The 23,152-nt window shown below is 41.0% G+C and overlaps 1 protein-coding gene across 6 annotated transcripts in view; it reads right to left on the bottom strand.

Moving 5' to 3' along the window:
• Positions 1 to 23,152, bottom strand: part of LOC144042902 (BAR/IMD domain-containing adapter protein 2-like) — an 81,419-nt gene that overhangs the window by 2,449 nt on the left and 55,818 nt on the right. For 2 of the 6 annotated variants that reach the window (XM_077555976.1, XM_077555975.1), the window contains 8 exons: positions 12,287 to 12,439; positions 8,335 to 8,577; positions 8,020 to 8,245; positions 7,526 to 7,727; positions 7,385 to 7,453; positions 6,095 to 6,248; positions 5,925 to 5,962; positions 881 to 3,990 (listed from right to left, as the gene is read on the bottom strand). In XM_077555976.1, the coding sequence (XP_077412102.1) occupies positions 3,912 to 3,990; positions 5,925 to 5,962; positions 6,095 to 6,248; positions 7,385 to 7,453; positions 7,526 to 7,727; positions 8,020 to 8,245; positions 8,335 to 8,577; positions 12,287 to 12,439 (1,164 nt within the window). In that variant the 3' untranslated portion in view covers positions 881 to 3,911. Of the gene's footprint in view, positions 1 to 182; positions 226 to 880; positions 3,991 to 4,022; positions 4,290 to 5,924; positions 5,963 to 6,094; positions 6,249 to 7,384; positions 7,454 to 7,525; positions 7,728 to 8,019; positions 8,246 to 8,334; positions 8,578 to 12,286; positions 12,440 to 23,152 lie in introns of those variants that run through there. The other 4 variants (XM_077555981.1, XM_077555977.1, XM_077555979.1 and 1 more) reach the window with 4 other exon arrangements.

The following is a 23,152-nucleotide window of genomic DNA, read 5'->3' as shown; positions in this document are numbered from 1 at the left end:
AAATAAAATAGACAAGCATGCAGGGTTAAGCACAAAACAACTGAAAAATGCGATAGAAGCAAATGTTGCTTTGCCAAAATCTTGCAGCACCCCTACTGTATAGCCTGTCAGCCATGGAGGGAAGCAGGAAGTTTAATTTGAAAAAAAAAAAAAGTGAAGGCTGGCGGAGGCATTGGACTTACGGAGGTCCTGTTCCCTCAGAAGCGGGACAACTCAGGATGCAAACTGGAAGGATAAGACAACCTTGGCGTTTGAATGGTTCATTCATGCATTGGGTCATGTTTAGTGACCACACTGCTTGTTAGTCTGCTGCCAGATGAACATAACAACTAAATCATGACAATGATAGCAATACAGTGCAACATCAATGGTGGATTTTATTAGATTTTTTGTTCAAATGGGTACATTTTTTCTTAACAGGAAATATGGCAAATAAGTTGTTCCTGGGTCCGATTTGAGCCATGAAGACACTTTTATTTACTGTACACACTATCATACGGCCCTTCTTCCTCCCTTCTGGGGAATCTGATGACAACTTGCTAGACCCAAAACCGTATATATAAAGAGTTTGACTAACTCGGTTTCAGCAGGGTAACAAGATGGCGTCCGTTTGTCATGTGAGCAGCAGTTGACCAATCACAGCTATGCCTGTGTCCAAATTCACAAGGCTGGGTCCTCCGAAGGCCGAGTTTGTCGGCTGCATGACGTCACTCCCGGTGCGACTCGAAAACACGCACAGACTTACACATGAATGGAGTGTGGGTCAATGCGCTATCGACAAGCAGCATTGACAATCCATTCATAAGTCCGTGCGTCCTGTCGAGTCGCGCCGGGAGTGACGTCACGCAGCCGACAAATTCGGCCTTCGGAGGACCCAGCCTTGTGAATTTGGACACATGCTATATATGGCTCTGGCTAGACCTTGATACCACCAACAGGCTGCTGATGGAATTGCAGGCGGCCCACATCAGGACTATGAAAATGTTGTCTCAAGACAGAAGAGCCACTGCAAGAGTTTTCTTTGGCATCTGCAAATTTGCATATTCACAGATTGCACCCCCCTCAAATTTGTTTTCAATCTCGTAAAAAAAAAAAACGGGTGGTGGGGGGTCGATTTTGTCCCCAACAATTTTAAATGTTTTTCTAAATATATATTTTTTAAATACAATTTTTTTTGTTTGTTTTTTGCCTCCAGTGCATTTTAAAGGGTGTCAAATTTACACATATTTTCGGGGGTCTACTGTATTATTAAGCGTTCTATAAATAAAGTTGTGCTGAGATGAGCTTCTTGTGTATCGTACTAGAGGCACAAGATGGAGCCAGAGATGACTTGATTGTGTCACATATCTTATTTCTTGTGTAAGACCATCAATACATAATGACTGTTTTAACAAATATGACAAAAATATTTATTTTTAAAAAATTATTATTGCAAACTCCCTTTTAACTCATTCACTGCCATTGACGGCTATAAACGTCAACAATTAATTTCAACTATTTCTATTAGTTTAACATTTTTTTCTTCTTTTGTTAAGAGTATGAAAACCTAGATTTTTTTTAATTGGACATTTAGAACAGATATAAAATTTGTGATTAATTGTGAGTTAACTAGTGAAGTCATGCGATTAATTACAATTAAAAATGTTAATCGCCTGTCACCCCTGATTTTTAATAACCTTTTTTTTTATTTTTTAATATAGATTTATGGCAGTGAATGACTTAGGTAGTTTTTTTTTTTTTTTTTTTTTAATGACAGCTACAGTTTGACCCTGGAACAAATCGTTTTTACCAATGAATTGCGTTCCACCTGAGGTTGCACTGTAACAGTCCAACTAAACGGGGTGGGGGAACAAAAGAGGTACAACAAATCATGCGTCACATGCTGTGAGTAGTGACAGTTATTGTCAAGTGTTTGGAAATTGCGTGTGTGTTTCATCACACAAAACATAAAAGCATAAACCAAATGCTTGAAAAGTCAATAAGCAGGCAGCAGTCATACCGTACATCACACACACACACACACACACACACACAAACGGCAACACAGGTATGCTGAGGAATCCGTAAGGAGCAGGGTCAAAGGTCACAGACGCATGCCGGGATAGGTGGCGGTCAACAGAAAACACTTAAGAACGAAACCTGTTCCAAATGGAGCTTAGGAAAGTACGCAAAGAACAGATTTGCCGCCACACATGACGATTTATTAATATATAGAGATATGTTTTATTTAGAATACCTTTAGTAAAAAGTCACCATACATTCAGGGTCTGTTTTTCTGAAATCACATTATCTGATATCCCTCCACGGCATGCATAAAATAAAACAACTAATCAGTCTTTTTGTACAAGGACAGCAATTGTTTGAGAGGAAAGGAAGAAAGAAAGTACAGAGCCACTCCGGGAAGTACAATCAGAAAAAACACTGAGAGCGAGCTGCAAAGGAAATCAATAGAAAACATGGCTGCTCATCCTCCTCAAACTCACAGCGGTTATCCAAGGCGGAACATTTGCACAAAGAAGACCAAATTCAATGAGTGGCGGGCTACTCCAAAGAAATTCATTGCAGCGGTCATCAAAAGAAGAATACAGTGCAATTCGGTGGACGGACAGAAACAAGTCATATATAGATATCGAGAAGATAGATACGCGCTAGATTCTTCAAGCTCGCCTGCACAGAAAAATGCATGTTTCGGGGGCCAAACAGTGTGTAAGGCATTGGACACGCCTGCCGAACCACCCAAAACAGGAAATACAGCGGATATATAAAGTGAACGCACCCCTCTTAAATAACCATCTTTCCAAAATAATACTTAATTAATTAAAAAAAACAACAACCAGCACCACCACATTTTCCAATGTTAATGTTAAATTTTTCTGATAAATCATATCAAAACTTCTGCCCCCCAAAAAGTAAAAAAAAAAAGAAAAAAAAAGAAAGAAAAAATATGTCACTGTTACTGCTACTTTTCTATTAGCCATTCAAAGCAGTGCTTTGAGATACAAGTTTATTTCGTTCCTTGACCATGTTTGTAATTCACTTGTATCTCAGATCATCTTTCTCCACTCGAATCAATGGAAATTCCATTAATCCATTCCAGCCACACTCAAAAATACCTCAACAAAAATGTTTGTAATGTGTTTTTTGTTAAAATTAGGAAAATAGTACTCTTTCACATTGGACTTTATGATGTAAATACATCAAATTTCACTCTTTCTTTTTTTTTTGCTTCAATTTAATCTACATTGTGTTGCTGCTTAACTCGTTATAACATCGTCACATAGATGCTATTTATTAGCCTTCTTATGGCATTTCCTATTATGTGTTAGGACTAAGCTAGCTGAATTAATTGTATGGTTGTTTTAAGTACATGTGATCATGTGATTCTCTTTGTTTTGCATTGCGATGGAGTGGCAATAAACAGCTCAAAGCTTTTTTTTGGTCTGTTGCTTTGCCAAACTGCTGGTTGTTTAGGTTTTTTTTGTTCGCAAAAATTAAAGAAAAAAAAAGAAAAAGAAGACTGAACAATGGGTTGTACCTTGGCTTTTGGCACCACTGTACAATGTTGGTAATATTGTTGTTGTTTTTTTTAACATGAGGGGAAAAACCTTGCACGTTCACTCTTTTCACTGTAAAATAAATTAAGTGTAAACACGACCAATCAGATATACCCTGCACAGCCTTGACTTGACCCATGTGTGCTTTTCCAGCTCAAATTAAAGACCATTAAGACGGCCACGAAGCCCCCCCCCCCCCGCAGTCTTTTGGCACTTGTACGGTACACGAACATGTTGTCCTCCTCTTTTAGCGCCACAAAAAAGAAAGAAAGACACAACCGCGTGTACATGCATGGTGGGGGGGAAAAGACAAAGCAGGCGAGCAAGGGCAGTCTCTCCGCACGCGACTGCCATTGCTCAGAGTCCGTATCGCTGCACGCCGAGCAGGTAGGCCCCGCCCCGGCTCTCAACGCAATCCTCCACCCACCAACCGCTACTGTCCCGACAGCCACACCGCCAGGCAGCCAGCAGCAGAGCAGCAGAGAGGCAGCAGCAGCACCCAGGACGGACGCGAGGGAGGAAGAGAGGACAGAAAGGAGGGATGAGACCGGCCTCGTCCACTCGGTGAAGGAGTGTGTGTGGAGGCGGGAGAGGAGAAAGACAGGGGGGAGGGAAGGAGGGGGGTGGGAAGGAGGGGAGGGAGGGGGCGAGGCCCCTGTGCTATCCGCAGCTGTCTGCGTCTGTCACAATGTGTGTTGTCACACAGTCGAAATCAATTTGCCATCAGGGCTGTCACTGTGGAACAAAGAGAGAAGGAAGCTTGCCAGGTCGGACACACTCAGAGAGAGAAATGGACAGAGACGCACAGGACAGGACACACGAGAAGGCAGGGCGCTGTTGAGGACAAGTTTGCCATCTACAACTCCAAATAGCGCCATGACTGGACTTCACATTTCCTCATCACAAAGTTTTGTTTTCCAATGAGAAAATCATGAAGTCATCTCAGCTGCAAGGGATGCTAGCTTAGCGTAAATTAGCTTTTGATTATTACTATTTTTTAACAGGGATGGCGAAAACAATGACAGCAGTCCAGACTGACGAGCAGCGATGGGTGAAGCTCGACGACACTCATAAGGCTTCTCCCCAAACACGTACAACATACACGCTGACTGACTGGACAGTCATAGAACAGCGTTATTTCTGTGCGAGCGCTATTTTAAAAGCTACAACTAAGAAAGTGAAAAATGCAAGAGAAAAGGACAGTGAAGAGTAAAAAAATATAAGAATAAATAAATAAATGGGCATTTCAAAACTCTGTTCAAATAAAGACCTTTATTTTATGCTAGTGGAATGGGGTTAAATAGTTGAATAAATTTATCAAATATTATTATTATTGTTATATTTAATTAAATTATTAAAAACGATAATTACTATTCAAAATCAAATTATCTATGAATAGCATCTCATCTTTTGTAATTTGGTAGTTTATTTTAGAGAACCACATTCTTAAATATATTGAGTCTACTCGTTTATACATTTATGAAAAGGGAAGTCAACCCCAAATGTTTTTCGAGAAATATCCATAATAATAATCGATAATATGTTCTATGCAGTCCCACTAGTCTAAACACGGTGTTTTGTTTAATATTGCGTTTGTGGAACATGAGTTAAGCAGCAAAATCGACTCATTTTGATCAATCTCAGGGAGTGGCCATTTTGCACGACTGAAAATGACATCACAGTTGCTCAGGGCTCAAGTAAAGATGCGGCCAAACCCAGAAAGCAGGTCACAGGTGAGCCATGATTGGTTGTAACCTGAGCAACTGTGATTTTACTTTCAGTCGACTGCACGTGGCAAAATGGCCGAGATGAATTAAAATAGGTGGCTTTTGCTGTTTAATTCATATTCCACAAACACAATAATAAACAGAATGCCGTATTTAGACTAGTGTGGATGTATAGAACATATTGTAAAGAATTTAAAAAAACAACAACTTGTAAATGTATGTTATTAAATTACATATATTTAAATACAAGAATTTAAGAAATTCATACAAGCACATGCAAAATAATTATTCCCTTCATACTTATCAGTTTTGCTATGTTTTTTTTTTTTTTACTATCGCTTTCAAGTTCACAAATGAAATCGTTTCAGTTACCATGAAAAAAAGCTAAACAAGCAATATTTTTACAACTTTTTTTTTAACCAATGTGGAATAAACAAGTCAGGTGTCACATTGGAATCGAATTAAATATTAGACTAAATTAAACAAAGAAAGCTATATTTAAATGAAATGTTTTATATGATGACAATGTCATTTGAAAAAGAATCCCGTTTGTCATCTTCTCATTTAATTAAACCTTCCAAAAACGGGAGATCATTTTATTTTAAAAATTGGTTAGTCACGTCGCAGGCTGAAAAAGACTTACCTTGTGGCAAAGCGGCCATCATAATCTTCAATAGCAGGCTGAAAGACACACACACACACAAATCTGATGTTAACTTGCCACCAGGTGTCAGCACACAGCAAGAAAGCCTTCACTGCAACAAAGCATTGCCAGATCCTTTCACTGACTGCTAGTGCCGACTTGTCACTTACCTGAGTGCCAAAGCCTGCCATGCTGTAGGGCCTGGGGCGGGTCTGCGCCAGACTCTGCGCCAACAGTCGGGCAGTCAGGCCGTAGTCGGGCGTGGGCAGGGATTGGTCGCTCTCCAAAAGGTTGCCCGTGCTGCTACTCTTGCCATGATGCAGGCTGGCCAGACAGGAGGAGAAAAACCTCAGAGGATGGGTCACCATTAATGAGTGGGCTAAAGTGGCATTTGAAATGCAAGCAATGGTAGGGCACCACCTACAGGACAGGACAATGGCTGCACTCTTTTACTTTTTTAGTCGTTTGTCTCCCACTTTACTAAACCCCAGACAGATTTTGTCACATTTTTTTGTGAATCTTCACCTTTTGTTTTTAAATTAAGTCGTAGCTTGACTTACAAGCAGGGGCATCACACTAAAATGACTTGTCATGAGGGGGTGGGGTGTGTGAGTGTGTGGGCAGACAGATGTATTGACACGTATACAAAAAAATAAATAAATAAACTACGTTACACTCTGGACAGAAACCACGGCGGTGGTGGAGTTTGTCTCCCCACTTTTCCTGCCCGATTGACAAGCTCCAACCCCCACAAAAAGTGTGGATTACTTTTCCTGGCTGCTTGTTGCTAGGCAGAGTTCACAAGCGGAACTGCAACTGCCCCATAGATCAATGACCAAATTGCTAGCCACACATATTAAAACCCTTTAAATGTTGCAAGTAGAGGAACAGTCTTGAATATTCCACCCTTTCCCCTTCAGTCCATGTTATTCGTCAACAACATCGACACACAACTGGGAGGGCTAAGTCGATATGCGAATTTGACAGCGTGGGAGGTACACTAGTTTCAAAGGCAGAGCAGCGGCTATGTGAAAGGTAATAGCGGAAAGCCAGGACAGGGATGTGATGTGACAGGAGCCTCTTTCACACTGCCTACTAAAGCCTGGAATTTTCCACCTTTTTTTTCTGCTTTGGTCTTTGTTTTGTGTTGATTGTGTGGAACACAGAATTCAAGAAGATAAAGTGGAGCTGAGAATTTGCTTTGTGAAAAGAGATAGCTGAAAGCCAGGACGCTGCCTAACTAATTTGTTCAAGTCACAGGCAAAAACTGTGTGAAAGAGGCTGCAGACCCCCACAAGGGAAAATACACCAACAACAACAACACTGCTTGGATGATGACAGGTTTATTTAAATGCATTTTCGTAAAGGAGTCACTGCTCTGTAATTAATATAAAACACAAAATGAGGAAAAAAAGGAAACTATCTCCATCTGCTGGACCATCCGAGTCGCCACTGCTTACTTCACTTTCAGCTTCTCGCTGTCGGTCTCGGGCAGCACTCGTGTGTAGGAGAACGGGAACCAGCCACGCCTGATTAAAACAATCATTGTTATTAACGCGACACAAACATGCCTGGAATGGTGCCGAACGCATCCGTTTTACATTTTGTTCTTCTCATTCTCGCCATAGTGCCAGCCGTCACGGGCCTCGGGCACCAGCAGGGTGATGACGTCACCCTCGGAGAAGCTGAGCAGGGTGCCGTTATCGCCGGCGGCGTGCGAGAAGATGGCCTGTACGCGGGAGCGCCCGTTCTTCTCCAGGCCTGCTGCCATGGAGCTGGACCTGGGGAGGGTCCGTGTCTCACCTGAGCAGAGAGTGCGCAGAGGTGATCTCAATAACATTTTGAGTGGTAGAGATGATGACATTCCCGTAATCTGCAAAGATGTTGCTAACTTGACACCCTCTAAACCCCCCTGATGTTTTGGCCTGTAAGTGATTTTAGTCAAAAGCAGTAAGAATGGGCTAATCCCCAAAGCAAGTCCTAGTGGTTGGTTCATGCTACCCTGCTGGTCTCAAGGGTTCAGAAAGATGACATATAGTTTACTATAGCCAGTCTAGTCTTTACTATAGTCAGACAGTGGTGTATGAAATCTTACCCACGGGGTTCTTGTTCTTGGCGGGGCCTGGCCTGCGGACAGGGAGGGTATTGGAGTAGACGTCGCTGACCTGTCTCTGAGGCGGAGCCTGGGACTGCACCTGCGCCTGGGTTTGCGGAGACGCAGGTCTGACTTGGGATAGGGTCCCTCCATCTGTCCAGTATTCCTCACCATGGACCCCCGTTGTCCCGTTGACCATGGACATCCCTTCGGGGCCCATCAGCCTCTGCATTGAACAAACAAAGCGAGCAACGTGACACATGAGAATACGAAGAACCCCGGACCCAGTATGACTTGAGGGTTGTGTGAACTCACCGCCTGGTGCCCAAGGCCACTGCTCATGAACACAGCCAGCTCAGGGGGCACAGGAAGGGGCTGGGCTCCGGGGATGGGGTCAGAGATGACCAGGTTGGATTTGGAAGTGTGCAGGGGGCTCGCGCCGCTCATGCTGGCTGAGCCCATCTGCTGGGCCAGGAGCACGGCCCTCTCGGGGAGCTTGTTGGGGTCTGAACAGGCCTGTTGCCACACTGGGATCTTCTGGGTCAGAAGGTCTTTACCCTGAAAGGATGAGGAAGTGGTAAATTATAATGGCAAGGGTTAACTATTTTGGATTCTGGGAATAAATCTGCATAACGTCTCCTCCCCATGCTTGCCTTGGTTGCTCCTGCAGTCCAAAAACATACATTGTGTAACGGTGAATCGACCGTATCTTCCTTGTGATTGAGTTGTCGGTCTCTAAATGTCCTCTGGAATTTACTGGCACCCAGAACAGGATAAGATGTAGAAGATAGATGAATGGTCTACTAAAGAGTTGAGATCGATTGACTCAAGGAAAGACGTTGATCCCAAAACCTTTGTCCATAGCGTATAAGGATGTCTCTGCATCAGTTGATGGATTTGCAAACTTTTTTAGTATCCCCTTTTCTTTGGTTGCTTTCCATGTCCAATCTGATTGGAACATTTTCTAGTGAAAGCGGTTTAAGATTTCACAGTTCCTCAGCGCTCAGTCTGTTTGGAACAAGGGCAAGAACGCCTACAGTTGGTCCGGCTCTGTACCCGAGTTTGATTACTGTGTGTTCACACATGACCAAATGAATTTTAACTTCTCCACCCTTGACTTGATCAACTAAGGCTCAGTCTCAATACCCACACTACACCCTACGCTCTTCAATCAAGTGTTCACTTATTAGAGGTGCACGAAGTGTTGGAGAGCGCAGGTTATAAGCGTGAGAAAATTGTAGAATTGAGACAGTGCGTGAGATGTCGCAAACTTGCACCACTGTGTTCGAATGAGTCATCAAACATTGCGGCAGCGTTTGTTGTTTTGGCAATTTTGCTGCTTAAAAATCATACCAAAACTGCAGTAAAGTAGTACAAAAGTAAAAAGCCCAGTCGACGGCAGCTATGGATCCACACCTGGATTTGCCAAACCTTCATTTGCGGCCCTTGCCTGATCTGCGGCGCATGCGCACAAGGTCGTCAAGTAAAGCAACCGCACTAGGTCAACATATGTAGGTGATGTTAAACTTTGATTAAAATTAAACTATACAAATGATCAAACAAATAATACTTTGATACTTGCACTTGAATATAAATTTTTGGGCAAAGGCCCAGGAATTACCATCGAATGCCGCCATTTTTCCACTATTTTGATCAACTCCGCAATGAAATGTGGGTAATACGCATCCAGCTCCGCCAAAGTGTAGAAGAAGGGCACAAAGGGGGCGGAGCATAGCTAGGTGACAGTACACTTCAAAGAACTGGGACACCCTACAAACTGGCACAAGGGTGGAAGTGCGAGTATTGGGACAGGGCCTAAGATGAGAGCTGAAGCCACTTAAACAGCCAGAGTCCAGCAGGCGGACAACACTGTCTGAAACACCATCAAAGCAGAGGCCGTTTTTTTAGGAATCGACATATCTGAACCGCTTATCCTCAGCGAGAGTCTCAGGAGTGATGGAGTCAAAGCCAAAAGTTAAGCAGCCCTAGGTTAAATTGAGCGGAATTGAAATTATTGAGAGACTGAATCCAAACAGACAACCTGTAGCTGAAAAATATAGCGAGCTTTTTGCACACGGCTGCCGCGTGACAAAAAGGAAAACCCTGGTAAAGACTGCAGTCACTGAAATAAACACTTAGTCCACAAAGGTTTCTCCTCGCCGTGCATCCTTGACCCTTTGTACGCTTATAAAAACAGCCCGCGTGGGCCAACAGGCACCCGAGCAGCCCACGCTAGCAACTCACAGGCACGCATCTTTGCAGAACATTCTTTTTTTTTTTTCATGCTTTATTACAGCTCCCTCCTTGTGTTAATTTGTCCTCCTTCCTCTGTCATTGCAAACGTATAAAAAGACACTGGGCACCCTTGGGGAGGTTTGCTTTCTTTCAGGCTGTCCCACGCACACGCCCACCTCCCGATTAATGACTAGACTGTTGATGCAGCGCAATCACACACAATGTTGGTCTAGTGGCATCTTCCTGCACGACACTTCACACCCAGCAGCAATCTCGGGGGAGACAGATGTCTACATTAAAGAGGTTCCTTAATTCAAATGTCATCATTGATGGGGGGGAATCGGATACATTTTTGAAAATCAACTCCAGCTTTGATTTGTATCCATGCTGCCAACGTCCATTCGGCATTTGGGCCCAATGCTCCAAGGTGCAATGGTGGATTTACGACATCAGACAATCACAGCCGCCATTGTTGACAGTCATAATGGCTTTTTAAATGAAGAGGCCCATATGAGCACTTAAAGCTAACGTGACTTTTAATTAGACGTTTCCTTGATGTGCTTTGAGCAGGTGGGTTGCTAAATACACAGAGGATGGACTCTTCGTGCTTTGCTTTTTTGTTTATTATGCTTATTCCAAAAGTGTCAGGGGGAAACGAGAAGTAAACTGACTCAATCAAAGCGCATCTGCTCACTTCGTCTTCATCATTCGTTATTACCGTTAAGACTGAGCGGTTTATTGTTTTGGATGTCGCTATAGTTTACAGCGGTCATTCCCCCCCACACTTGGGCGGTTTGTGAGAATCTAGAATATGAAGACAAATCTGTGACCACACAAGTTGGTATTCTGGCTTTCTCATTCATGAAGACTGTCGTAATATTACCAGTTATGAACTTAGTTTTCACATTTTCAACATTCAAAAATTAAAGAATATAATAATTAAAGCCTATGTGGTACATTAACTCATTCACTCCCAGCCATTTTCACTGAAGCAATCCCCTTCGCTCTCGGTTGTTTTACAGTATTTTGACTGATTCTATTGCTATAAAAACATGGAACTAAGGTCCAATAGAAAGATTAGAGTCTCTTCTTTCATCGGGGGAAAAAAAGTATATTTGTTATCTGTTATCGTTTTGCAGCAATTAGCATTAGAATATAGCTAAGTTTCATCATTATTCACAAATGTGTTTAAAACACTGGGGAAAAGGGCCTTTTTGCAACATGGCCCTGGTTGATCTCATATACGCTGCTTCCACCTGCTGGCCGTATTTGTAATAACTACCTTTACTGCAAACATTCTCTTAAGTTCAGAGGCTGCATTAAAGCCTTGTGTATGCTCTAGCATAAAAAAACAAACAAAAAAAACGTATAAATACATCTTTGAGAGCATGGTAATATTAAAAATAGAACATATTTATATGTTTTTGGGAGCAAATGAGTAACTGCAGGGATGCAGTTATTGAGTATTTTTAGAATAGATTATTCTACCGTTTTTTTCTATTAATGCTGCAAGTTCAGTTCAATTATTATTAGTGTCCACTTGGGGTCGTCATCCTTCCATTCTGCTGTAGTATCTTATCGTAAAGAGGGACGTGTGTGTCAGCCAATGAAACTAGAGGTGGCTGTTTGCTCAGGTTAGCGGCTGGCAGTTAACTGGCTAACTGTGTGTGTTTATTTTATTAACGCTTGTTTTACAAAGTGAGTCAAAGCGCACCGGGGACTGCGTATATCCTTGACCATTGTGGCAGCATTACAATACATTCTAACTAGTGATGGCAGGCTACATTTAATGAGCTAACGGTTAGCTTGTGCAGACCCATTGCACTTTGTTAGCTTGTTTTAAGCTAAACTTCGGGTATTCTTTCCTCCTTTTATTGATCTATTTCTACACCAAGTGGTGCCCAAAAAATAGTCCATTGGGCCTTGTAGAATAAGGAGACATAAATTGACTCTTCCTTTACCTCCACCTAAGCCTTAATAGTGCAAAGCAAGCAATAATTCAAGTAACAATAGACACATGTTGAGCGGCTACCTTGCCATGGTAGGCGCTGCTGTTTTTGGCCACGGCACACTGGCGGTCCACCAGGAAGCAGTACCTCCGACGCTCTTCGGACAAGGCGGTCTTGTATCCCTCGGCGATGAAGGAGTCCAGCTCGGTCTGCTTACTGCTGATGGTCTCCACGAACTGCGTGGGAGAAGGTGCACACACAATAACGCATCAGCACCACTGTGAGGAGGACTAGCGCAGCCTGTCACAAATAATTAGTAGGCGTTTGTAAGGAAAGTAATTCACTGTAATTAGTAGAAACTAAGACTCTCTCACCTCCAAATTGTATAACCTGACCTCTTTTTATAAACAATTCTCTTGCAGTTTGCGTATCCGTTATACCGTTTGTGCATAATCTTTGTGATCAGCCAGTATAAAAGTCCACCATATGACAGATCAGTTGTTTTGTTTCATTAATGTTTCAGCTGATTGGAGTTCTACACAATTTTGTAAATGAATGAAAGCATCCAATCGAGTTTTATATAATGTAAACTGGAAAAAATGCATTTTGTTAACAAAAAGTTTTTTTATGAGTGAATCGATGTTAAAATTTCCACACAGACAACAGTAATATTGCAATTTCATCTTTAAAATTTTGGGGGATTGTCATCACATAAATGTGTTTAGCGCTTTTCTTGTAAAACATCAAATAAAATAAATAATTCATCCAAATATTTGTTCTCTCTGAATATTGGAATACTGTACTTTCCTAAGGAAAGAAAGCTCTATTTTTTTTACAACAATCTTTCCTCTTCAAATTTTAATAATTGCCTCGCAGAATAATTTTTTTCTTCTCCAAAATGTGTCCTTTTCTCTAAATATGAGCATCGTCACATTTTTCAAAAACTTTTACATTTGCAACTTTTACTGGGAAGATGAATATTTTCATGTAAAATGTTTTTTTTTTTCAGATTAAAACTTTAATTCCTCTGAGTATGTTGTTTCTCAAAATGTCATATTTATATTTGATGAGTGTTTTTAATTAAGTGTTACACCATTTTTGCAAAAAATGTTCTATATATATTGATGCATGGCTTTAACGTGATCCTCCTACAGTATAAAACACTCCTTTGTAGATTTTCTGTAAAAATGTTTGCTGTGACTTTAAGGATGCAAGACAACCTGCTGTATTTTGTTTTGCTCTAAAAATAGCATGTGCCAAGTTCACGGCAAGACCCCAAAAAAAGGTCAGTCATGTTGATGTAGCCCTCCAGGAGTCAGACAGTCAGTTATTTTCAGTGAGGGATGATATTTTGCCGATTTTGTTCAAAGTCTGACTGATTAGGGAGCACATATTTAGAAAAAGGTACTTTTTATTTCTTGTGTACAAACTCTCTGTACCATCAAGCATGAAATTAAACAAGTAAATCATTTTGCAATGCCAATTTTTGAAAACATGCCTGCAAGGAATCAATTCTGCACTTTTTACATATGGTTACATAACATGGAGCTAATTTACTTAATTACCACAACAATGTTGAGTCCAGAACACGAGCAGCTCGGCTGGGTGAAGATCCAGAGCGACTGAATTTTAACTAATTCTATTAGTTTAACATGTTTTTCCACTTTTGTTAACAAGAGTATGAAAACCTAGTAAAAAAAATGTCTTTGAACATTTAAAACAGATATAAAATTTGTGATTAATTGTGAGTTAACTAGTGAAAAAAAATGTCTTTGTACATTCAGAACAGATATAAAATTAGTGATTAATGTTGAGTTAACTAGTGAAGTCATGCGATTAATTACGATTTAATCACCTGACACCCCTAATTTTTAATAATATTTTCTTTTATTAAATCAATAAAAAAAATAATTGTAATTATTTTTTTCCAATTTTTAATAATCTTTTTTTAAAGAAAACATTATTAAAAATTAGGGGCGTCAGGCGATTACCATTTTTAATCGTAATTAATCGCATGACTTCACTAGTTAAGTCACGATTAATATTTTTTTTCATATCTGTTCTAATACAATAAAAAAAAAAGTTTTCAAACTCTTGTTAACAAAAGTGGGGAAAATGTTAAACTAATAAAAATAATTCAAATGAATTTTTGACGTCTATAGCCGTCAATGGCAGTAAATGAGTTAACATGGATGACTCAGAGTTGTCAAATTTGCATGATAACTGGGGCGTGAGTTCCCAAGTTATATGAGGGCGTGCACACTTGTGCAACCACATTATGTGGGTCTTATTTTATTAGCCCTCTTAAAGATGGAAAAAAAAACAAAAAAACAATTGAGTTGGATATTGGTCACATTAATGGTGAAAAAAATTGAAATGACTTATAGTATATATCTTGGTCTCATTTTTTTCCACCACAAAAACTGATCCAATAAATGAAATGGCTCTCCACTGTGGAGGTGCATCCAGACTGGAGAGCATCGTGATCTCAAGGATACGGAATGAACACGAACAATAGCCCTTTGCCAAATGACGACCACAAAACCGGCGAGCCGCGTCGGCGGGATGACAAATAAATTTTCCTCCCGGGAGCGGCCTGACCTGCTTCCGCTCTTGCTCGACACGTTACAATCAAATTAAAAGCTTTGAATCTGGTTCACATCTCGGCTCGCCATTCAAGCAGTCACACTGGGTTGTGGCGGGACGTTTTGAAATACGCCGACAAGTTGAAAATCTTTCAACATTCATTCCCCCCCACAGATTGTATCCATCTGCTGTATAAAATAACTTTTTCTACTTTGGCTATGACTCACATAGTGCAGAAAAAAGTAAAAAATATGCCATGGTGGGCACATTTAACAGCAGTAGCGAGCGAGGTTGCATGAAAAAAGGCTCTATTAAAATTATCGCAGCCCCGCAGACGACCTTTCCTTTTTTTCCCCCCACTTTCTTTTTTGTTACAACCTTGTCTACTCTCGCACTTTTACAAAAAAGTTAACAGTTCAATAATAATCCTCTTTTCAAGAAAAACACAAGCGTCCTCCGAGCATTCTTAAGGTCAGTGAAGTAACCCAAGACAATTAGTAGCGAGGAAAAAGCCTGGCCAGAGACACAAGCTGCTATTATAAAGAAGTCGCTTCGGGTTACATGCCGGCTTGGATGTCTCGTCGTGCGAAAGGTCGCCAACAGAGAAGGGAAGCTGCTACACGTCGACGACTCCCGCTGGTCTTTTGTAGAGACACGTAAATCGATGGAAAATCGGCGAAATTGTGAAGTTGAAAACGTGTTAGTGCTTTGCTTTTAATGACGATCAAGGGCAAGAGTGTCTAATGAAATCTGACAAGGGGCAAGATCCAGCTCGACACGAATCATAGCACCCTCTCAAGCAGATAAAGTGAGCCTACCCAATCTTTTTTGCATTTTTGGCAGGCAAGTGCATTTTCTCTTCATCTTTAACAAATATTACAATTACATTTCTTTCCACCAAATCCTTTTTAACATTAATTATAAATTTGCTTGCCCAAAATTTCTATGACTTCTGATTTGAAATTCATTTGCTATTAAAATATATACATACATACAATCAAATTCAGGGACCGTTGTGAATATTGTTGCTGACAGGCAGAGCAACGCTTTAGGATTAAATATAGTTAATTTGATATATTTACACAAATCAATACTATTGGTTTTACCTGATACCGTCTGTTATTTCCAGGCATTATTAACCACTTTAAAGTGTTGAAATTAGCCTGATAACAAATCTAATAACTCTCTTGGAAACTTGAATTTTGATAAAACTCGCCTTTTTTTTTTTTTACTTTGTGTTATGTCACCTCAAGAGAGCAGGGGTGCCGCATGAGCGCAGATTTTGACATGGTACTGTACTGGTGACGTGTCCTAACATTTTAATCGATAACAGTGTAATAAATTAGCCATTTCTTTACTGTATTAAATTAGTTATTGAACATGATTTTGCTGTACAGTAATGTCAGAAATGTAAAGGATAATTACAACTTCAACAATATTGCAGTACAGACGCTCCCCTACTTACGAACATTCGAGTTACGAACAACGGTACATACGAACATGTCTGCGCGTGTGTCGGAAAATGTCCGGAAAGAGATGCTGTAAGTTAGATTTTGTATTGCGCGCCTTTTTCCGAGTGTTTTCGCTCATAGATAAAGCCATCGCACTCTTCGAGCATCAAGACCCAAATATTGAACGTTGCACAAAGGTTGCAAATCAATTGAATGATGCCATACAGTGCTACCGCATCATTTATGATGAAAAAAGAAGAAAACTGTGCAATCGTCGTTAGATCGCTTCTTTCGGCCAGTTTCTAGTAAATCCTCCAAGGAAGATACTCATCAACCCTCATCTTCTTCTCCTCGACCCTCAACTTCTTCCTAAGTGTTCTTCCATTAAGTGTCTCTCGCTCTCTCTCTAACATACAGTACTGAACGTATCCTCTCCATTTTATTAAAAGTTTTTTGTCAGTACAAACCAATGCAGGTTACTTGTACAAGCCTTAAACATACTTATATAAACCTTCAATATACTTATATAGGCTTTAAACATAAATTATAATACAAAATATAGCACTGAAGGAACTTACGAACGAATTTACCTTACGAACGATCACTCGGAACGTAACTCGTTTGTAAGTTGGGGAGCGTCTGCATTTGGTAACTTAAGCAAGACAGCTTTTGTTCTTTCTTTCTTGAATAGTAATTAGGGAGATGCGATGATTCTGCCAGATGAAGGTGATAACCACAAAAAGAGTCATTATTGAGACGTGAATGTACAGAGGATTACTGTATTGCAGTGAAAATGTGCATTTAAGAGCTAAATAGGTCCATCTTTTATTTTTTTACGGAATTCGCCCGCCTGACTAACAAGGGAACTCAGAGATTTCACAGCATTTTTTTGGCTAGGAATTCAAAAGAGTTTCCCGGCACCTTGAAGCGCAGAGCGTCTCTTCTTTCATCATCAACACTCTTTGGAGTAAAAAGAAGCACAGCGAAAATGCTCCGGGACGCACAGAAAAAAACAACAACAAAAGCCGCCGCACCGACATCTCCCATAAAACCTGTCTTCTTCGTCTGCATTGAAGTTTATTGAACGTGCCGCACACAAGTGCGCGCGGGGGCTTCTGTATCGACAGTCTTTGCGCCGGCAACCTCGGTCCACTTGACCGTAGCACATAATGAGCTGTTTAACATTTTCACAGCGACTTCATACGACTGATGAGATGGCGATACAAAGTGCATTGGTGGAGAAGCAGGGGAGACTCGGCGATCGATAAAACGCTGTTTCTGTTTCTAATGCCAGACTATGCTTAGATTTCTTCAACATTTTAATGAAAAAGATAACGCTGGAAACAGAAGTGTGTGAAGGAGGAAGAAGTTGGCCTCCATGTGTGTTAGGGGTCATCATCTATCTATCAGGCCCTCCCAGGGTCGCGTGTCACCCAACTAGGTCGACTTTTTCCTCCCACACACGCCTACTGATAACATCAGTCAACACTCTCAAGATAAACAATCAAAATATATCTTTTTTTCCCAACCAACCCACGATTGCCTGAATGATGAGCTCATACTTTAGCACAGATGCGTCCGTCTGATCAGGGCCAGCCAGAGAGCACCGCCCTTTCCTTCCCTCGTCACCCATTCAACTTCCTCAGTGTCCACAACTTACCGAGTGTCCCCCACCACGCCAAAAATAACCGCCTTTCTCCCTTCCAAGCATACATGGTCTGGGTGGGTATGAAGGGGAAGGAGGGGTTAGGGGTTCATCGGGGGTTGGGAGGGCGACTTAGTTGCTCTATATTTATTTATTTAATTAAAGAAATACATACTGTATATTTTAATACAGCCCATTAAACTTAATGTGTTTGTAGTGTCTTTTTGATTGTTAAACCGAAAAGTGTGATTCAATAAATTAATATAAAATTTTATATATGTATTACAGACTAGTTAGTCATTCTGCTTTACTTTTGAACATTTGAACTAGGTAATTTAATGTGCAGGTTATTAACTCATTCACTGCTATTGACGGTTAAAGACGTCAAAAATTAATTGAAACTATTTCTAGTTAGTTTTATTTTTTTCCACTTTTGTTAACAAGAGTATGAAAACCTAGAATTGTTTTATTGTACATTTAGAACAGATATAAAAATTATGATTAATCGCAAGTTAACTATTGAAGTCATGCGATTAATTACAATTAAAAATTGTAATCGTCTGACGCCCCTAATTTTTAATAATCTTTTTTTTTTTTTAAATTAGGGGCATGGGGGGGGGGGGCTATTTTTTTTTATTGCAATTAATCACATGACTTCACTAGTTAACTCCCAATTAATCACAAATTTTATATCTGTTCTAAATGTACAATACATTTTTTCTAGGTTTTCATACTCTTGTTAACAAAAGTGAAAGAAAAGCGAAACTAATAGAAATAGTCCAAATAAATTTTTGACGTCTATAGCCGTCAATGGCAGTGAATGAGTTAATTGTCCTATTATTTTTAGAATCTAACTAGCTGTTGTCATATACTGTTAAAATTCATTTAATTTACTGTCACAATATCAATACAAATATTGCACTTGCTAATATTAGGTCCCCCCCCCGTCTGTGTTGATTCTCTACGTCCAGTGATAATATCACGACAGAGGCAAATTGGGAAGTGCCTCAACAGATTATGCACATGACACTTAAATGAGAAATGATGATGATACCTTATGAATTATTATTCCTTTTTTTTTTACTCTTTGACTGCCAAAAACGTTAAATAACGTTTAGTAAAATCCTACGGAGGAGCGCCAAAGACGTTAAAAGACGTTCACCAAGTTTTTTTTTTTGTTTGGGGGGAAACAGGTGGAGGAAAGCCTTGGCCAGTTGTGCTGAAAGTATCAAGCAGATCTAGTTAGTATAATGCCTATTTTTGGCCCCTAGATGGCAGCGATGACTCTCTTTGAACAAGAATGGGTAGGCGTCAGTAGAAGACGTGAGGCGGAGCTAGAGTGTTGAGGGGACAATGGCTGAGGAAGCCATAATGGCGACCGGTTGCAAGCAGCTCACGCTTGAGCATTTTTTTCAAAGACGAAAAGCATCGACCAATGCTAAAGAGCACATTGATGACGACGATGATGATGATGGTGACTCCGAGGTTGACGCCGAAGTTGGAAGCGTTGACGCGGCGGCTATGATCACGTCATAAAGCCTCACCGGCTAGCGATGCTAACGCCGGAAAACGCGAAGCACAACCGAGCACTTCTGCACAGGCGGACGTTCAATCGGACGATGAAGAGTACCCCGGGTCCAATGCATATTCATCGGAGGAGTGGGTACAGTCTGATCACGGAGAAGACACTGGTTATGGACTACGATGCCACCGGATAAGATGGATCAACCACCCGGTATAGGAACTGAAGGACATGAGGAAGCCAGACGTAACACCACCGTAACGTCACCGGTATCATGATCCTGAGAGTAGACTTGATGGCAACATGGCCAAACACACACTGCAGTATATACTTGCTATTCCCCAGAAAAAAAAGCCAGCAAAAAAGTGTAGCGTCTGCAATCTGTTGTACTAAACTAATCTGTTGTGCAAATCCTGCTGCGTCGCCTTGCACGCAGGGGAGTGTTACAAAAAGAAAAACTGTATTTGAAACATCCACACAATTGTAAATTGTACCACGGTTGCACACATTTGTAAATAGTTTGCCAACATAAACGTATTTTGCTATCAAAAACACGTTTTCATTGTTGGTGGTAGTGTTTTACAGAAGTAAAGCACTGTTTAGGTGTTTGTGGCATCATTCATGGAAAAAAAAAGGTCTCAAATTCACTAGAGTGCATGAAATAATATCGTTTCACAAAAAGCTTGATTTTTCCGTTTTTTGTTTCAAAACAGAGCATTTGGGTGAAACTAACCATTTTCTATTGTTGATTACTGAAAAACGGAATAAGGTAGAAACAAACTTTTTTTCTGATGAAAGATGAGAGTCCAATCTTTTATTTGGTAGTATGTGTGTTTCCATAGTCCAGACACAAAATTTTCTGTGGACCTTGAAAGATAAGTCAAAATGCTTAAATCGGCTGGCACTGACGGCATCCCTTTTCTGAAAACGTCTGGCAGTCAAAGAGTTAACCCTCCCCGTTATTCGTTGAAAACCTGTTTGTTACTTTTGTGCCATACCTGAAAATGCCATAAGCTGCCACAAAGTGGGCCAAAGGCCTGTCTAATAGAGAAATTGTGTTTTAGCACCACCCAGTGGCATATAGAAGCAATTGTAAACTTTTTAGGAGGGTGTCATTTATGGATTGTTCATGGGGAATTAATTACAGTACTTTTATTCCTTGTCTACGTCAATTTCTTGACCGTATCTAAGGTAAAATGAACAATCATTAATTGATGAACGTTTTCCGATTTGCCAATGCCACTTTTGACCTCTTGGTGCACCCCATCACACGAGCGTTGATTGAACAAAACCCATCACACGAGTAAACGGCATGACTGCGACTACGTGTTGACTCTGCAAACACCAACATGAACGGCAGCGGTGAAATGATCCCGGGTGGCGCAACCAGAGGTGGGTAGAGTAGAGTAGAGTAAAATTGAACGGCTCTCACATTGAAGAGCTGTTCAAAAGACCGTCACAAAAAACGTCACATTACTAGTGTCCGCGGAAATGCACCCACACTGTCAGTCAAGCGGCGCGCTTACGTAAAAATACGGTAAATCTAATGTATGAATGGGGCGGCGGGCAGGGTTGGTAGGGTTACTTTTTAAATGTATTCCGTTACAGTTACCAGTTACCTGCCAAAAAGTGTAGTTAATTCAAGTAATAATAATAATAATAATAATAATATTGCATTGGATTTATATAGTGCTTTCCTAGACACTCAAAGACACTTTACAATAGAATGGATCCATTATTCATCCACTCACACATTCACACTGTGGTGGCTACTTATATTCACACTGTGGTGGCTACTTAAGTAGCCACAGCTGCCCTGGGGCAGGCTGAGAGAAGCGTGGCTGCCAGTGTGCGCCTACGGGCCCTCCGACCACCACCAAACATTCGCACCTTCGATACACCAGTGTGAGTAGCATTGTAGGCAATGTGTGTGAAGTGCCTTGCCCAAGGACGCAACGGCGCATGACTCGGGGAGAGCGGGGATCGAACAGCCGACCTACTGGTTACTAAACGACCGTCTCTACACCCTGAGCCACGGCCGCCACTACATACCATGGAATACCATGATATTAAAGTAATGTAATTTGATTACTTTGGATTACTCCAATACCAAGTATGCTTATGAAGACAAAATAAAAATAAATATCACCACAATATATATTTCTATACAGTTACCCTGCTATTTGCGGGTGATAGGGACCCAGGCAGCCTACTAATAGCAAAAATCCTTGTATAATTGACACACATTAAAACGTATGAATAGATAATAGGGTTGGTTAATTGATTGAAGGCCATATACTGTTTCAAACTGTCACTGAAAGCAACCACACCTCACGGACGGACGGACGGACAGACATTGAAGTAAAGTAAAGCTTTGCTTGCTAACAAAGCTATTGATGCTGTAATGTGGAATGGGGAGAAAAGGGAAATTGATGCTTTTGAAAGCAACATTTTCCATGGTAGCTCATTCACCCACACACATGCATGCACTAATGATATGAGCATGACCATGCGTGATATCAACTGCAAAACTTTTCTCCCAGTCACGAGTTTAGCCGTGTATATTGTGTATGGCGTTTAAATAGTGAATTGGTGGGAGGGAGATTTGTTTGGAAGGTAACTCAAATTATGCCTATGGTTAGCAAGAAGCTCAGCGTAGCAAGCCGCAGGGCTCTCAGATCAAACATCTTTTTTGTTAAAGATAAATCGGTCCTTCAGCAAGTTTCTAAACAGTGAATACCGGTCGCCACTTCCTCCTTTTGCCCGTGAAGCTTATTAAAAGGGCTGTGTACGGGTGTGGAAGACACAACATCAAAACAAGCGCAACAGCGGCCTCTCGCTCTCTCCCTATCATTGTAGAAAATTGTAATCCCACAAAATAATCCTCCTTCTTTATAAATGTACCATGTACCTGTTTTTTTTCCTGTACTACTGTAATGGAATACAGTTAAAAAAAAAATTGTATTCTGATTACATAACGTTACTACATGTATAAGCAAAGTGCGCATCTCGGACCGCGCAATGCATTGTGGGCAGGGGGCCGTTACCCGGCGACCAAACAGTAGTCAAGAGTAATGGAAAGCAATGGAGACTTGCGATTTCACCTGCATGAAAGTCGATGATTTAATTAAGCGTTTTTGTAGTCGCCGTGGATTGCCTTTTACAACGAGGACTGCGTTAGGCAACAGACAGAAACGGAAAGACCAACTGGCTGCCCTTGCATATGCTGCATCGATCCAAAATCTACCAGTCTTATTGACAAAGGAGGAAGAGAGAGACGCTGTGAAAAATTACTACATGTCAGCCGATATCGGTAAATGTGTGCACTTTACCGGGAGTTGAATCGAGGACACAGAACGGGGACGCGATCAGGAGACGAGTAGGATCTTTCTTCACTGAAGGGGTCAATTGGGGTGAGAAGCAAGTTCTTAAATGACCGTCACTCCATTAGTTTCGTTACACGTACGTCCGCTAGCCACCTTCGTGACGCTTTCGTCTGCTCCCTCGCTTTCAGGATATTGACAAAATAAATGTGTTCAAGAAATTTTCCATTTTAGCCTCTTTTACGTCCGTTTGGATTTTTCTTTTCTGTCTGGAAATTGGGAAGAGTGAACGGAGGTTTACAAGCGTGCATTTCCGTCTTCTCGAGATTTGCAATGGTGTTTTTTTACCTATAAACTCCATTAGGACTGTTTAAAATGGCACCTGTTGTTTTGTCACTTAAGGCTGAAAGTCGTTTAAACAA

The sequence above is a fragment of the Vanacampus margaritifer genome, chromosome 2 (assembly GCF_051991255.1).
Source record: "Vanacampus margaritifer isolate UIUO_Vmar chromosome 2, RoL_Vmar_1.0, whole genome shotgun sequence".
In the NCBI taxonomy this organism is placed as follows: Eukaryota; Metazoa; Chordata; class Actinopteri; order Syngnathiformes; family Syngnathidae; genus Vanacampus; species Vanacampus margaritifer.
The sequence above is the reverse complement of the archived record's forward strand: the minus strand, read 5'-3'. Positions and strand labels throughout refer to the sequence as shown.